The sequence below is a fragment of the Quercus suber genome, unplaced genomic scaffold (genome assembly GCF_002906115.3).
Source record: "Quercus suber isolate HL8 unplaced genomic scaffold, Cork oak 2.0 scaffold_115, whole genome shotgun sequence".
NCBI classification, from domain to species: Eukaryota; Viridiplantae; Streptophyta; class Magnoliopsida; order Fagales; family Fagaceae; genus Quercus; species Quercus suber.
Window position 1 is genome coordinate 1,058,630 of NW_027069580.1, and position 17,435 is coordinate 1,076,064.

General features: G+C 34.5%; 1 protein-coding gene and 1 long non-coding RNA gene across 2 annotated transcripts; both read right to left on the reverse strand.

The window, feature by feature from the left end:
- Positions 1 to 8,449: 8,449 nt before the first annotated feature.
- LOC112011710 (uncharacterized) lies at positions 8,450 to 11,149 on the reverse strand. Its single transcript, XM_024044057.2, has 2 exons — positions 9,585 to 11,149; positions 8,450 to 9,204 (listed from the first exon to the last, which is right to left on the reverse strand). The coding sequence occupies exons 1-2, from the start codon at positions 11,013 to 11,015 to the stop codon at positions 8,614 to 8,616; spliced, it is 2,022 nt and encodes a 673-aa protein (XP_023899825.2). The 5' UTR covers positions 11,016 to 11,149; the 3' UTR covers positions 8,450 to 8,613.
- A 5,700-nt stretch (positions 11,150 to 16,849) lies between these two features.
- On the reverse strand, positions 16,850 to 17,364 carry LOC136068430 (uncharacterized). The gene is made up of 3 exons (XR_010629784.1): positions 17,191 to 17,364; positions 16,996 to 17,092; positions 16,850 to 16,882 (listed from the first exon to the last, which is right to left on the reverse strand). It is a non-coding gene; the product is annotated as an uncharacterized LOC136068430 (long non-coding RNA).
- Between the last annotated feature and the right edge of the window lie 71 nt (positions 17,365 to 17,435).

Here is a 17,435-nt window from a genome sequence, read left to right on the forward strand (position 1 = left end):
TTAAACATTTTGGGAGATTAAAAGAGCGTTTTTAAAACTCAAAAACTTTATTTTGCAACTACAGATCCTCGTAGCTTTTTTATAAATGCTCACTTTAAATTCAAAACACAGTTTTTTCATAGCTTATACAAACGCACCCTTAGCCAAATTAACAAGAAGCTTCATGAAACTCTGCCACAGATACGTATCCAATGTAAATTCCAGCCATGGGGACCTTGGGTTAAAGCCAGAAGATCAAAGTCAATGGCAAACTAATCTTTTCGATTGTTGCAGCAAACCTTGTTTAAGTTAGTACACTAAACCCTCTTTTCCCTACTTATAGTAGGCATGTTATTATGGAGGTCCAAGATAAAATTTAGGATCTAAGTTCCTCAAAAAAATTATAAAAAAATAAAAAAATAAATAAAAATAAATAAAAAAAACCGTTGTAACCAATCTATATCTATATCTATATGATACTAAAAGCTGAAGTGTAGCAATTAATGTTGTTATGCTCACGTTGAGCCATGTTAGCAGCCATATCATTACCATCTTTTTTCTTAAATTTCTCCTATAATTTTAAAATAATTTTCATAAATTTTAAAATACTAAAAAAATGGAAATAATTATGTTTTATCTCCACTATAAAGCCCAATCTTTATAGCTTTAATTCCATAATAAAGCTCAAGCCCGAGCCCCAGCTTATATCACGGTTTCAAATGCCCTTTTGTCTCCTCACCTTTTGGTTTACTGTGTTTCACGATTTCTGTCTCCCCACCTTTTAAACGGCAACCCTTCATCAGTGTTAATTTTTCAGCGGTTTCAATTCCTCAATGGCAAACCTTCAGCTTTTGCTAACACCAGCCTATAACAGCAGTCTCTCTGTCTTCCCTCCTTTGTCTCTTCCTCTCCTCACAATATATTAATACTGACAAAAGGTGGATGATTCAGTTCAGGTATTTATGCTCTATTCTTGTGACTGCCCCGCATAATTATTCAATGTAAGGATTATATTATTTTGATTGAATTTTTTTTTCTTTTAAAAATTTGTTACTGCCTCTTTCATTCTCTGATATGGATGATTGTTATGTTTTTTTTTCTTTGTATTTGATTTTTTTAAGGATGTTGAATTTTTTATTGCTATGTTTTTTAATCGGAGCTCTACCTCTTTTGTATTGTGGGTCGTATATGGGTCAGTGTGATTCTGATTTCTTCGTCTAGTGCTGTTGTGTGGATTCCTCAACAATTTGGTTTGGTTAACATATGGGATAGCTCTTGCTAGGGATATGCCAACTGGGTGTTTTAATTGGAGTTATAACTCTTTTGTGTTATGGGTCATATATGGGTTTATGTAGATATTGTTTAAAGAGAGAGGCTAAATAGTTCATGTAGACTTATTTTCCATATGATATGAGGGGTTGCCCCAAATTAATAAAATGTGAATCAGAGTGGTCCAAAATTTCCCATATTCGATGTTTTGGTAATGACGCTATTAAAATTCGTCCCCAGCTGCGCAGATTGGTCTAAGACAGATCACAGCCGTAAGTTTTCTCATATTGAATCGACCAAACAATTATCAAAGATTGCCAAATTCCCTTTTAGTTTTTTTTTCTCTCTTAAATTTCCAGTTATACTTTAAGAAGCAACAATAAAATGGAATGTTATGTTCTCTTCAGTTGCAAATGATCGAAATTCAAGAGCTGCATGTGATGACAAACCAAATAAGAGAAGCTTCAAATTTATTTGCGCAATGGTAATACAAAAACAATGTGGTTAATCCATCTTCTACTCTCTTTTTTCTTTTATAGATTTTTTTTTCTCTGTGTTATTTCCAAGTGTAATTCCCAAATTTTGAATTAATGTGCCTGTAGGGTTATTTGATGATTATCCAGTTGGGGAGAGGTAAGAAATTTTTTTACCTGTAAACAAGTTCAGGTATTTAAATTTCTCCTTTTGCCTAAGTCATTATTTTCTTTCTCAGCATAACACAATGCAAGACTAATGCAATGATAAATTTTTCTAGCTTAGATTATTGGGAGAATTCATGTGAAACAATCTTGGACAATATTAAGGGTCTACTTAGATCCTTAGGAAGTTTTAGGAAACATATGCATAATTTTTTAGATCTGTAAAATTTTCATTTGCCCAAACTCAAACACACAAAAACACCTCATACAGTCTAAGTTTCATAGACTACAAAAAATATTTTTTTACAAATTCCTGATGCAATAAGCTATTCTTGGTATAAAGTATGCATAATAAAAGAACACCAAAATCTACTTAAAATTCTGCAGTGCAAGGATTTTGTTATTATAAAGAAAACAAACTTTTCCCTATCCTAGCTGCCTTGACTAAGTTAAGTAGGAAGTATCTTATTCTTTTTTCCTTTTCCCATCTTGGATTTGTTCATTTTGCATGATAAGTAATGTCTATAATTCCGTTTATCAAAAGCAAAAAAAAAAAAAAAAGTCTCTAATTCCACTGTTTTACTATTTCATTTTTCCATCTACTCTATTTAATAAGGTGGAGAGTGGCCCCATTTATGATGACCCAATTCTTGATAGAGTCTTACGCAGGAATTGGAGTCTCAATTCTAATATCCCTTAAGTCCAAGAAATGGAATGGACTGGATTCATCTGTATAGTTTTGTACAAGTGATTTTGCTATAATTTGTGTTCTCCTTTGCTGTAACAATATCAGTCTTTGTGTTGTATATGGAGGTTGGAGGTTGCAGTAATATGCTGTACAGAATGATGCATAGCTTGCTCTGTTGTCTAGTTGTTTGGCTTGCGCCAGTATTTTTGTTTTGGTAGATAGGGATTAATTTAAAGATTTTGAGTTTATTTACGTTGCATGCATCATGTGAGCCTAGATTTTTGGGTTGGGTCTACTCCTGTGTGATTTCAACGACTATGTGTGTAGGCATGTGTAAGTATTTTCTGTCATTTTTGTGTGTAAGTATTTGGGTTGGGTCTTATCCTATGTGATTTCAACGAACATGTAGTGTAAGAGTATAACTTTTGTTGTCATTTGTCAACCACTTTGTTTTATGGCTACTGAAATTGTTGTATAACTTAATCTAGTCCTTTGAACTGATTCTGTTGTGGACCTATTTTATGTGTAGTTTAATACTTTTATAGAATTTGAGTTTGATTCATTTCTATCTGTTTAAAAGATTCAGTTTTTGGAAATTCTGAGAATTGGGGTTATATATATATATATATATATATATATATATATATTTTTTTTTTGAGATGTGGGTTTGTTTATAAATCTATTATAGGATGTTGGGTCTTGTATATTAATATTTGAATTGTTATAATCTAAGCCTTTTTAGGGATTTTTATAGGTTTCGGGTCATCGGGAAGATGGGTTTGATTGAATAAAGAAAAGGGGCTATTTGGCACAATATTTGTGAATTCATTAGCTTTCAGCAATAATTATGTTTTGTTTGGTTTTCGAGATAAGGTAGGAATAGAAAAGTAATTTGGGTTTTTAACTGTGGATTGATTTTTATGTTCAATGTAACAGAACCTTGTGCTATTAGGGAGCCTGGTACAACTTTTCGTTTTAGTCCTAGAGTGGCTGTATAGCTTGGGGACTGAAACAAAATAAGTAGTAAGATTAAAGATTTTTGTTTTGTTTTTTGTCCAAGCGCTTTTCTCATCAACTAAAGGGTTGTAATTTGATTCAATGAACCACCTTATGCTAGTTGGTGACACATTGGGTAACAGTTTGGATTTAGAAGTTGATGACTTAATTAAAGTGTGACAACATAGCGGATAAGGTGAATGTGGAAGGACCGTATCAAACTCAAGAGGCTTAAGGAAAGACCGAAGATTGTAGCCCAACAAGCTACAGAGAAGCAGAAGCCCAAGCAGACCACTGAGATTAGGCTCGGAGGAAGTAGAGCACAAGATGGGATTCTCAAGTATATGCTAAAGCTGATGGAAGTTTGCAAAGCTCACAGCTTTGTCTATGGTATCATTCCTAAGAAGGGTAAGCCAGTGATGAAGAGATTGAAGCAAAAGAATTGGAAAGGTGAATGTGGAAGGATCGTATCAAACTCAAGAGGCTCAAGGAAAGACTGAAGATTGCAACCCAACAAGCTGCAGGAAAGCAGAAGCCCAAGCAAACCACTAAGATCAGGTTCGGAGAAAGTAGAGCCTAGGATGGGATTCTCAAGTATATGGAAGTTGATGGAAGCTGAATGGAAAAACATTTGTTTTCCAAATATAATTAAATGAATATAATCTCAAGTTTAGATGGGAATTCTACATAATTAAGAAAGTTTTTGACTCTGTTATAGAAACTGACAAAAAAATTGAGCTTGAGAAGTGCATTTTTTTTAATATAGCAAAATTACAAATTTGATATCTAACTTCTACATGTCGTAATACATTTCTTAACGTATTTTATTGACAAGCTTATATTAGTGGTACTTCAAATGAATGTAAGAACAACAATGGAAGAAGATACAAAAAGTACTTTAAAGTTGTCTTTCAATTTATTGGAAATTGGTATTTTAGCATTTATTGGATATTTGAAGATGTAAAGGATTGAAATCCTAATTTTAATTTTAATTTAAGTTTGATTTATATTTTCCATTTCGTAATTTAATGTTTCATATCAAGGATAGGAATCCTAATGTGAAATCAAAGATGAAAAAACAAAGAATTGTTTAAATCTTCGTACACAATTGTTTTCCCATGCATCGCACGGGTTAGCGACTAGTATATATAAATGCGAGGTCATGTCTATATATATCATTGACTGCTTAGAAAATGGAATCAAACTTATTATTACAGATCGATCTTATCATTTTGGGTTAGGATTTTCATGGATAGCTAACCTGGTGTCAAAGGGAAAAATATGTAAGCTTGTAAAACATTGTGATGGGATCATCATAACTAACGTGCTAGTTGTTAACATAAATCGTACATCAATTTTGAAATACAGCTCGTGAAAGATCGATCAATTATCTAATGTCATACTCCCTCTTCTGTGGTTGATGCTGCTACACATGTTGCATGAGATGGAAATTTAGGGAACGTTTTAACATAGAGTTACTTCCTTGGCCATCAAAGATGTGCTTTAGTCTACAGGACAAAACATTAGCTTTATATTATCTTTGTTTTGCTTGGTAAGGAACTACTTGAACTATCTATCATTGAATCAGAAGATAAATGACCCAATATTTAAAATCCTACTTGAAAGCTCGATTATATGTAAAAACACAAGAGCTGTTTAGACCCCCAAATTAAAAATTACGGCTAAATTGCTTTTACTCTAACTTATCTAAGTGCAGAACAAGAGTAAATGAAATGCAATAAACCGATAATTACTCTAGTGCATAAAAATGAACAACAAATAATAAAAGTAAAGCACAAGAGTAAGGGAAGAGAGAATGCAACCACAAGATAACACGATGATATGTTATCGAAGAGGAAACTGAAGAACTCGGCAAAAAACATCTTCGCCGTCCTCCAAGCGGTAAATCGATCTACTAGACAATAAGTTGAGATACACGAATAGCAAGAAACCCTCCAAGCCTAATCTACCCAATGTACCTAAGCCCTCCAAGCTCCTACTCCAACAAGGCTTCTCGAAACCATATCTTGTCTAGCTTTCCGGATCCCGCAATACGCCCGATTGCATCCGCTAAATCTCACCAGCTTCTTTTGGCAAATCCCCAAAACTTCTCAAACTCCAAAACACTCTCTACACTCTGAAAAAGTGTGGGTTGTGTTTGGGTACAAATATCCTCTCAAGGTATAACAATGGGAGAGGGAAGGAGAAGAGGCTAGAATAATTTCTCACTAAAGATGAGTAGCTCTCTCTCTAATAGATGGGTATGTGTGTTGTAGAAAATCTATCTAGGATTTTTCTCTTTGAATGACCTCTTTACAATTTATGGGTAATGAGGGTATATATAGTATGGGTAAAAGGGAAGAAAGTCACACTTAAAAATCCTCCAAGCAGAATGTTTCGCGGGTATCTCGCGAGAAGGCCTTACCCGCGAGACACTCGCGAAATTAACAGCATGGCATGACTCTTCAGATTCCAGTCATGTGCTTCTTACATGCCCTTTTTGTAGGAACCCTTTTCGCGAACTTCTCGTGAGCTAGTCGCGAAATGCACTGATTCTTCATTTTATGCTCGATTCTTTACTAACTTAATAGATGAACCCTTGTTGGAGTTGGGATATCTATGCTGTAAGTAAAAATCTAAGATCCATCCTGCCTCTATTTAAGAAGTGATTGCTTTGCAAGACTGCAACATACAATTTGGCATCATAATTTACACTGACCCACTTTTTCTGCATATTTGGCCACTAAAAACCATATGAAGTTATCTCTTAGGATGCTATTATAAATTGAAGGTGCCAATAAAATTAATTGAACATATGTATTCTTTCTCCATGGAGAACAAATACTTGAAGAAATAACTACAAAATGACACCTACTACCCCAAGTACTATTTCAAGCAAACATTGGACACTAGTCAGTGATGTCGTTTTTGGAGTATAACCACTAGGCAATTTGGATATAGATAATACAACATCACTCTCCCCACCTCCAATACTCCTGACTTAAAACTTCTGGGTCAGGAATATGGTCCAAACTAGCAAAATCAAGTCATGATACAACATTTTATATTTTAGTCCTTTGGTTTATTCAGTCAATTTTGGTCTATTTGAGTCCACTTAGTCTAGTTGGGTCCATTTCGGTCCACTTTGGTAAATTTTGGTCTACTACGGTCTATTTGGTCTATTTAGGTCCACTTTAGACCATTTCAGTTCATTCGATCTGCTTCAATTAATGATGTGGAGGAGAGGTTTGTATAAAAAGAGTAGTTTCTTGACATTTTTTTAAAGAAAAACTTCATTGACAATTATGTTACGTTCTCAATGTAATGTTGGTAGGATCTTGATAACATTAAATTTTTGTTTATGCCATTAAAGTCTTGTATTTTTTTTTTTTCTAATATAAGTGATAGATTTACTTATATCTTCATCCTCTTTATGCCATTTAAGATGTATAAATGATGAACCATTTGTAAATTGTAAATAGTACTAAAAAAAAATCCAACCATACATTACATTATTTACAAAATAGCTCTCCTTATATAATAATTTAATGTAAAATATATTATGTTTTGTCCAAAAAAAAAAATACAAAATTTAAAACACTTTTAATTCAAATAAAAAATATAGATAGCTTAATTTTAAAATTTTAATATATTGTATAAACTATATTTTGTTAAAATAATCATATTAGTTTAAGAAGAGTTTGAGACTAACACTTATAAGTCTCATATATCTACTATTTTCATCATTTACTAAATTAAATAAAATAAATAAATTGTGAAATTTTTTCATGTATCCCGTGGTTCTGCGACTAGTTTACATATAAGGTAGAAATGAGACAACTATTATTGAGTAACAAGGATCGTTGTATCTGTTGAATTATAAAATAATAATAAACTTTTTATCTCTCCCATTGGGTCCATGAAAAATTGGAAATCAAATAGGGGATAATTCTTTATCAAGCATTTGATTCATTCTATGCGGATTAATCAGTAGCTAACCAATTAGTGTTGCAACAATGAACTTGGAATATAAAGGAAGGATTGCAGGTGATTGAAGAAGATCAAAGGGAATACACCCTCGAAGAAGAAGATATGGAAGCCCAAAATGTTATAATCAAACCTGATTGGACAAAGAGAGATGCTGATGTATTGGAGAAGTCATTGTCCCGTAGGTACCCTAACTTGGAATTTCATGAAGCACTTCATGAAGAGAAAGACTAATTAAAACTGAATTGCAGCGATCGCAAACAAATTATGACCCCGATCAATGCCGGTTGATTGAACACCTTATTGATGTAACGGAAAATGTTGTAAATGTGCTACTTGGTAAGAAGATCACAAAACTTCTTGCCAATGAACCAACTTATGTGATATCAGGGTAAGTGAAAGGCATGAGTGAATAGATGAAAGGTGATCCTGCAGTATGCCAGTGACTCCAAAGATAAAACGAGTGGATTCTATTTAAGGCAAAAAACTAAAGCAATGAAAAAACCGAACACTAATGGTTACCTAATAAAACAAACAAAAAAGGAATTAAATCACTAACATAGAGAATTCATATCCATCACATTCCTCACACTCATGACTAGTTTATGGCAAGGTTATTCAAATAAACATCCGATACAACTTAAGACCAAAGTTTTGTATCGTCATAGAACATTTCTTAAGCACCTGATTCAGTTGTAGGCTTGGAGGTTTAATACTAAGCCTCTTGGGCCAGCTGAAGCAGCACTTTCTCACGCAAGCAAAACTTAAAAAGTTTCAGTCCATTAAAGCAAATAACAAAGTTTACAGATAATATGTCAAGCATTAGATGATTAGAATACAAAAAAACAAAAAAAAAAGAGAACATGCATCAATAAGAACTATAATCATAATGTGACACAAACGCACAGAACAGTTGTCATATAAATATATTATAAGAGTTTAAGATACAATCATGGAAATTCCCCTACATCAAATACCATCAATTAGACAAAACAGAAAGAAATCCCAAGTCTATTGGTCATTGGCATCATCAGGTCTGGTTTGGTAGGGTGGCATCTACGACAAGGACAGGGTCTCCATCCTATGGGAGGTATCTCCAGATTGATTGTTGACTAGTGGCTCAGTAGGCTGAGAAGATGAGGGAACAGAAGATGTAACCGGTTGAGGCTCAAACGGATCAGCAATGGCCTGAAATCTCTGATCATCAAAAAACCGCGAAATCCATGACTGGTAAAGATCCCTTTCATTGGTGAGCATGGTATTCTCCTTCCTCAATATCTCGTGCTCTCTTTGAAGATCTTGCAGCTGACGTCTTTCCTCAATCAAAGCTTTCCTTGCAATATACCAAGCTATCTTCGTCTGTGCAGCTGGGCGCTCTTGAGTGAGCATGTGATGCTGCAGCTGCCAAGGAAGATGGTGATTTATGTGCCTTCTCTCACCTAGCGAACTAGGACTTGTGGTCATAATGAAGTTATCGTTAATATCATCCCCCACATATTGCAAGAACCAAGCCATCGCCTCCTTCATCCAAGGCTGCACATCAGGGACAGATTGGGGAACAAGATGTGGATCGGATGGCGAGTTTGACATAGGCCCTTTGCCATTCTCAGCACAATTAGGGTCACTCCCATCTCCAAAGTTAAACGACTATACAAAAGTAAAAAGTCAATTACAAGTAAATATTTCAAAAATTATGCATTTGGACAAACTCAAAATTGCAAGACCGGGAATGATAAGTGGGGAGGAGCAGGGGTGTTAAGGAACCGCCAAAATATTGTTGAATTCTAAGACACAAGGCGAAGTATTGGTATGGTATGAAGATCATGGACTAGGATTAATGGAATGATAAAAAAGAACCCATAATTTGCAGAGACGCAATGTAATAAGCTGTCCACTGAATTAGTTAATAATGTACACAGAGTAATGTTAAATCTCAAGACACAAGGGGAAGTAATGGTATGGTATGCAGAGAAAGAAAATAATGAAGAAAAGAACAACGGGAGCATAAGAGAAATAGAAACACATACCAGGCCAAGAGAGAAGCAACCATGGATATCCCCAAGATTTCGGGAGCGGGTATTGATGTGATAATGAGCAGAATACAAGAATTTTGCCCTGAAGAATCCAGCACTGCCTTCATCTTCATCTTCATCGCTACTATATTCATATTCATCTTCATCTTCATCTTCATCTTCACCTTCACCTCGTAAGTGTTTATCCCCGAGGGCCTGAAAGATTACGATGCTAATAACACCTTTTTTGTTATCTTCAATAGCATGATAACCATGCCGATGCAGAGGCCTGCCAGACATCACAAAACAAAAGACTCCATTCCCCAAGTGAAGCAAGCTTGATGAGGTTATTGAGGAGTCCAGCTTTGGAGGAAAATTATGGTAAATAGCATCCACAACCGAGCACAAGTCCTCAGATGGAAAATAAAGAGGGTTCTCTACATCTGCACCCATATTCTCCTCCTCCTCCGCATTAGCATCAGCTAATGGGGCTATTGCAGATACTTTTCTGTTGTAAACTCCATAAAGGGTATTCCCCACAAACTCACTCCTCCCTAAGAAACTACCAGAGTAGGAAGGCAGGTTTGGATAATTCATCCATTCACCTCTATCGAGATCATAACAATATAGGCGGTGTTGAACAACACCATAGCCGAATTGATTATGAAGGAGAACCTTCCTTCCCACAACAGCATGCCCCACCCATTCAGTCTCCTCTGTCTCCGAGTCCCTAATCAAAGGATGAGAAGGAGTTGACAAAGTAGACCACTTATCAACTACAGGATCATACACCTCAAACAAAACATGCTTTTTTATATCTGAATTCTTTTCGTCTACATTTTTTAAGAATTTGGATGTGAAAGTGCTTCCAACCACGTAAATCTTCTCATCCACCACAAACCCCAAAGGCTTAGCCTTTCCGGTCTGCATTGGTGTACCACTTACCATCGTCAACTTCTTCTTGTCATCATCAATGGTGGTGGTGGTGGTGGTGTTGGTGTTGGCGTTGGTGGGGTCAAAAACATAGACATCTCTAGGATATCTATCTCGCTTTACATTCTTGTACTTTGTCTTAACATCTTTAGCAACATATGGGTGATCCAAATCATCGTACTCGCCACCAAAGAAGTAAAATTTGGAACCCAGTTGAACGCAACACATGCCTCGAGGGTATTCTCCCCTTTTGAGTTTGAGGATTGGGTTTGGGGTAGTGTTGGGAAGTGGACTTGGGTTCTGCATTTCGGCAGTTTGTGCTGCTTTCGTTGGGGGAGAAGGGAGAGGATTTGGTACAGGAATCTCATACATTGAATACAGGACTGAGGAAGATTCATGACCGAAAAATACGTACAGCTGGTTCGATTTTGCTGCTGTTGCTGCTGCTGCTGTTGCTGCTGCTGCTGCTGCTGCTGCTGCTGGCTCTGCACTATCACTCTTTTCCGAAGCCATCACCACGGCGGTCAGAGTGTTTTGATATGAACTTTGAAGATGTGTTTTATAAAGGTGCAGAGTAATTTGCAAAGGCAACCAGATCAGATGTGAAGTCTTGAACTGAGCTCTCCACAAATTCTTTAGTATAAATTGGTTTTAAGGAGCAAAAAGCAAAAGAAAGCGACAATTATGTCCTACACAAAAGAAGCTAACTAGTGGTCCGCATATTCACACAGACACACTTCTGTCTTTCTAAGCAAGTAAAGACTCATGTCACTCAAGTCAAGGCTCTCTCCCCCCCCAAAAAAAAAAAACATAAAAAAAAAGACTCAAAAACTGTCAAGCCTGAAATGCCCGTTTCATCAACAATATCTTTTACAATAAATTTTTCAATTATTAAAATTTCAAGTTATTATTTATTTTCATTTAGCCCATTATTAGCATCATTTTCTTGTTTCTCATTTACAACTTATCATTTCAATTGGTTGGGACAAATTTTGTGGAAAAAAAAAAATTAGTCTCTAGACTACTTGCTGGAAGAAACCTTAAAATATCCACTATTTTTTTTTTTCTCTTCCATCTTTTTACATTTGCATAGTTTCAAACTTCAAAATTTTGCTATAATCTCAAATTTTTACTACTTAAAGGAATAGGAGAAGAAAAATTGAATTGTACATAACTTTTTTAAAATATTCTAGATTGTGAGACACGCATACAACTTTGTAGGTATTTTGTTATATTATTCATTACAATTTTATATTATTTTGTAAAAATATAAATTACAATTTTAACTTTATGCATTTAAATTAATTTCTCAATTTGATTATCATTAACTATTTACATTGGAAACAATTGAGTAAAATTAAGCTTAGCTCTGAACAAATAAATTAAAGTTTACATGTTTATTAATTTGTGTGTGAAAATTACATTAGCTTTTTATTTTGTTATTAATATTAAATTAATAGTTTTAGATTAATTTTAATTTTAGTCTTATCTTTTAATCTTGCTTTTTTTAACAAAAATTTTAGTTCCACCATTAGTCCTAATCATGTGAGTCAATAGCATACCATAAGTACATAACACTAGTATTAGCACATCAACCAAGCAACAGATTTGGTGGGTAAAATGGGTGAATTTTTTTTGGGTTTGGTTTGCTGCCAGTACTTTTCAAAAGGGAAACTTTTTTTGTTTTAATGAGAGACTGCCACATTATTCACTAACTAAATAAAATGTGAAGATTAAAACTCACTACCACTTGGTCTGATGAGAAAGAGCTATCATCGAGAGCAGACGTTATAGGTTAAAAACTCTCTAAAAAAAAAAATCACTACCACTTGTCATTGTATATTTAAATCAAAAGGACATGTCCAATTAAAAAAAAATACTGAAATGAAGCCAAATCTAATTTTTTTTTAACGTAAACATTTCAAAATTCCAGCCCGCGGTGTGAATGGAACATGGTAATTAAAAAAAAATGATCAGCTTTCTAAGTCATGGGAAGAAAATTCTACGAAATAAGCTTGTCACTACTACTACTCTTCCCAGCAAGGGAGTAGTTGACCCACTGGGGCAAGTCTTCTGGGCCGGGCATGAGGAAAGAGAGGGGCAGATGATCAAATCAATTACGTATAACTTTAAAAAAAAAAAAATATTTACAACTTTGTAGGTATTTTGTTATATTCTTCATTACACTTTTATAGTATTTTGTAAAAATATAAATTACAATTTTAACTTTATACATTTAAATTAATTTCTCAATTTTATTATCATTAACTATTTACATTGAAAACAATTGAGTAAAATTAAACTAGGGATGAAAAAATAAATTAAAGTTTACGTATCTATTAATTTGTGCGTGAAAATTACTGTAGGGACCAGATTTGGGCACTTCTTCAAGTTGAGAGAGTGGGCCCAAACCCAGTTTGCCCTTCAATGAATTTATAGAGAGTGGGCTCAAGAACTAGACCCTAGTAAGGGATGCAACTGCCTTGCATGGTTGCATGTGGGTTTATCAACCTAAACATGAATTGGGGTGCACAATGATGCTCCTCGGACTTGTCTTCCGAAGTTTGGGGTTCTTATTGTTTCTTTTAAGATTGATTACAAAGGTCGAGAGAACACAAGTCGCTACAGTACTTCTTAATGCAGATTTTTCGTCCTCTTTTCAAGAGAGACTCCTTACATTATATACCTCTCTAAACTGATCCTAACCCTTCATTCGTTGATCAGCCAGGCCACCACTTGAGAGCCTGTCCCATTAGCCACATCCCAATTCCCCCAGTGGGTTGCAGCACCCAGGACAGTACTGTTCAGGAGTCCTATCCTCATTAATGCGACCAGGACGTTAGTTGAGGGCATTCTATGTGGAGGTGACAGCTCGCCTAAGACTTGCTCCTTCGCCGTGCTCCCGTCGCCGACATGTGGCACTGGCCCCTCTCCTTCTCGGATATTCAAGAAGACCCCTCTTTGATGGAGTGGTGCTCGTGTACTTCCGAGGTCTCGGATGTCCGGGGGCAAGGTCGTCCTTGGATATGTTCCTTAGAGGCTAGACACCGCGCTTTCATCCTCGGACCCCACATGCATCCTCGGCGCGGGCCTCTGGGCCTGGTTTGAGGTGAGCTGAGGCTGCCTGATTTTCTGGCCCCACAATTACATTAGCTTTTTATTTTGTTATTAATATTAAATTAATAGTTTTAGATTAATTTTAATTTCAGCTTGATCTTTTAATATTGTTTTTATTTTAACTAAAATTTTAGTTCTGCCATTAGTCCTAATCATGTGAGGCAATAGCATACCATAAGTACATAACACTAGTATTAGAACATCAACCAAGCAACAGATTTGGTGGGTAAAATGGGTGAATTTTTTGGGTTTGGCTTGTTGCCAATACTTTTGAAAAGGGAAACTCATTTTGTTTTAATGAGAGATTGCCACATCATTCACTAATCAATATATATATAAAAGCAGAGACCTCATGCGAAAATGCATGAGGTCCTGCCATGTGGCACTCTAAACTTTCATTTAGTTTTTTTAACCTTTTCTACATTAAATTTTTTAACTGTAACCAAATAATTTATAGTAATTTATTTTTACTATTACATGTATGGCCTAAGGTTATCAATGACCAAACAATTGTAACCTTCTAAAAACAATAGCTACGTTGTCAAAGTAGATGAAAGCCCAAGCCCATAAATATTGACCCAACAATTAATTTCCCACCAACATGTACCTGAAAGGTTACAACCTTTGACCCACCCCAACTTTGAACCCCCACCAACGTCATAAATATTGATCCAACAATTAATTTCTCACCAACATACAACCTTTGACCCACCCCAACTTTGAACCCCCACCAACGTGTAGCTCATAGGAAAACCCAAGCTGAACAGCCCACCAACGTGTACCTCAAAAGTTAATCCACGCCAACTTTGAACACAGCTCAAAGGCTAACCCATGCCAAGGCTGACCCACCCCACAGTTTAGTAGATGAAAGTCTAAATATTTGCACACAAACCCTCTTCTGCCTTCGCACCTGTAGATGAAACCCAGCCAAGAATTTCATTCACAGCGAACCTCTGTTTCCCTATACAAAAACTCTTCAACTTCTAACAAAACAATGGTTTCCATTCCAACTCAGTGATTATTTGTACAAACACTCTTCAACTTCTAAAAAAAACAACGGTTTTCACTCCGACTCGGTGAGTATTTGAAGACATAAATGCAGGAGCTTAAAAGATTTCAGCGTTTAGTATTTGGGCCTTCAATGCTGCCACTTCCAGCCAATTATACAATGCAGTTAACACCAGGTAAATGCCACCTGATTTATGAAATTGAAGAGTTAGTTTCATTTAATGTTTGTTTTGCATGTTGTGAAATTTGTTCTTTTATATATTTCCATCTCCCTATGCCTCAAAACTTATGCCACTATAATTTATCACAATTCATTTTTGATAAAAGCATGGTAATTCATTCCATATTATTGATATTTATTTTGTGATGTAATAAAGAGGTTTATTGCGATATTTTTTTTTTTTGTTTCTTGAATGCTTTGTTTTTTGAAGTATGTCGACGCTTGTAAAGCATGTTGAGGGGTATGTTATCATCACCTATTTCTTCATCTTCAACGTTTGAAGTTTGGTCTATCCTTATTTGTTCAATTTCTGAGCTTTTATCATTTTCTCCTTTTGTTCCATCATTTGTTCCTTTTGTTGCATCATTTGTGTTGATGATTGATGAAATGGCACTGAGAAGATTCTTGGCTGGATCTTATGAAGTTTGTGCTGGCAGGTTTGTTGTGGCTAAGATTTTGCATAGGTATTTGCATTCATATTAAATTTAGCATGTTATTTACATCAGTATAGCATAGAGAAAGAAATAATCTAGCATACTGGCTTTATTGTTATTATTATTTTGTTCCATACCTTTTTCTCATTTGAAGGTGCATCAAAAATCTTAGCAACTGTGTAATTTTCAAAACCATCCTTCAGATTGAATTCATTCAAGCGAAGTAGAAAAATATATTGTCTTCCTAAAATTTTCTTAAGATCACGTGGGATTCCTTCTTCAATATCAATCTGCATATTAAGAATTTAATTTATATTATAATCTATAGTTTTACAATAAATTTATTAATTTAAATAAGTTGTATCTCGGTTTGTTTTTCAGCAAGATCTTTTGCAGATTTATTTAAGATTTTCTCAGCATCTCGATCAAATATGACAAAAGTTGTCTTGTCAGTTGAATCAAAAACTTCAATTTGAATCCTGTATCTGAAGTATTTGGCAATTGTATAGTAATTATAGTGAGATGAATGTGTTTATAAAATTAAAAAAAAAAAAAAAATTCAAACTTTGTAGTTAATGTGTGTGCCTCTAACCTTGGGATGGGCAGATTTGTTTTTGTTTCACATTTTGCGCACCAAAACGATCCTAATTGTGGTTTGACCTTTTTTCCACATAATACGCATGAAATATAATACCAACCCATTGTTGTATCAATGTTGCTTATGTTGCAACACAATAGCAGTTAACATCCTGCAATGAATTTTGAAGTTAATATATATATATATATATATATATATATTTTTTTTTTTTAAGTAATGATGTATTATTATATTTTCATGTAAATGATGAGTCTACTTTGAAATGATTAACAAACCTGTTTCGTAGGATCCCATTGAATGCATTTGAGCTCTGGTATTGTCTTCATATTGTTTGAAGAAAAAGGCTCCTCTGAAAACTGTTTTGCATGTATTTTTGGTATTTTTGTATAGGATCATGTTTTTTACCATTCCTATCATTGAATTTTTAAAAAGGAAAAAGAAATGTAAATGGTATTTTGTGAGATCATAAAAAATGCTATTTATCATTTTTTTTTTGTTATCAATAATTTTTAAAATATGCACCTGTCAATTATTTCAGCAACCTCAGGAATCTCAAGATTTAGATATACTTTTGTTGCACTGGTTGATGACAAGAGAATTTGCCTACAAAATTGCAGAATACATTATAATAAACAAAATTGTATTGAATTGAAATTGAGAAAAAGGAAGACGTGTTTTTAATGGGAATGAAATTCTCTAAAAGTATCATTAGATTGTTTTGAGAATGAATAAGTTGGAGTATAAAAATTTATAATTAGTGATTACATTTCTCATTGTAAAATTATGGCCTAAGATTAGTAACCAATATACTTATTAACTTGATAGCAGTACTAAGAATATTAAAATTGATAGTTGGTAACGTTATTTAGTTATACTTACCTCCAAATGATTTCACAATAGTTGAAGTTGCAATTAAGACAAAAGGTCCTGGATTGTTCTTATATACATCTTCATCAATTTGCCAGACATTGTTCCCCATAGTGAAAGCCTAATTTCTTTTCCCCTGGTATAGTTAAAATCATTGAGGGTTTTTTGTTATTAGTAATTTTTTTTATAATTTATTTTTCTATATAAACATATAATGACATCAATATGACATCAGAAAATTTGTCTTACTCTTTCAAAAGCAATTGTAGATTGCGCAATTTTCTTGGTGCGCCATTAACTTGAGGCTCTTCAACATTTCCAACTGCTATCAACTTTCCAACAACATCTATTTATATGCAATTATCTAGTTAGGTTATTTTGAATCATTAATTTAGGATACAACTATATTAGAGAATTGTGAAATAGTTGCAGATTTATATTTACCTATTAAATATGTGTAGTTGTAACATTGGTTCTGTATTTGGTCATAGTCAGCAAACTCAAAGCAGTATTTTTGGATTGAGTTCATATCTTCGTTGGACTCCATGATTGTAGTAATGGTCATGAACCAAATTCTGATATCATTGTGCACGGGTCGAAACTCGCCTTTAGTATTCTCCACCCTAAAGTTCTTGATGGTATAACACGGCCTTCAAGCAATTGTGGTCTAAAATTTGTGGCTTGATTTA

Excerpts from the sequence above, each read along its gene's own strand:
- LOC112011710 (XM_024044057.2), bottom strand. The coding sequence starts at position 11,015 with ATGGCTTCGGAAAAGAGTGATAGTGCAGAGCCAGCAGCAGCAGCAGCA. Across the intron at positions 9,205-9,584 it reads GTTGCTTCTCTCTTGGCCTG|TCGTTTAACTTTGGAGATGG; the intron begins GTATGTGTTTCT and ends ACTTTTGTATAG.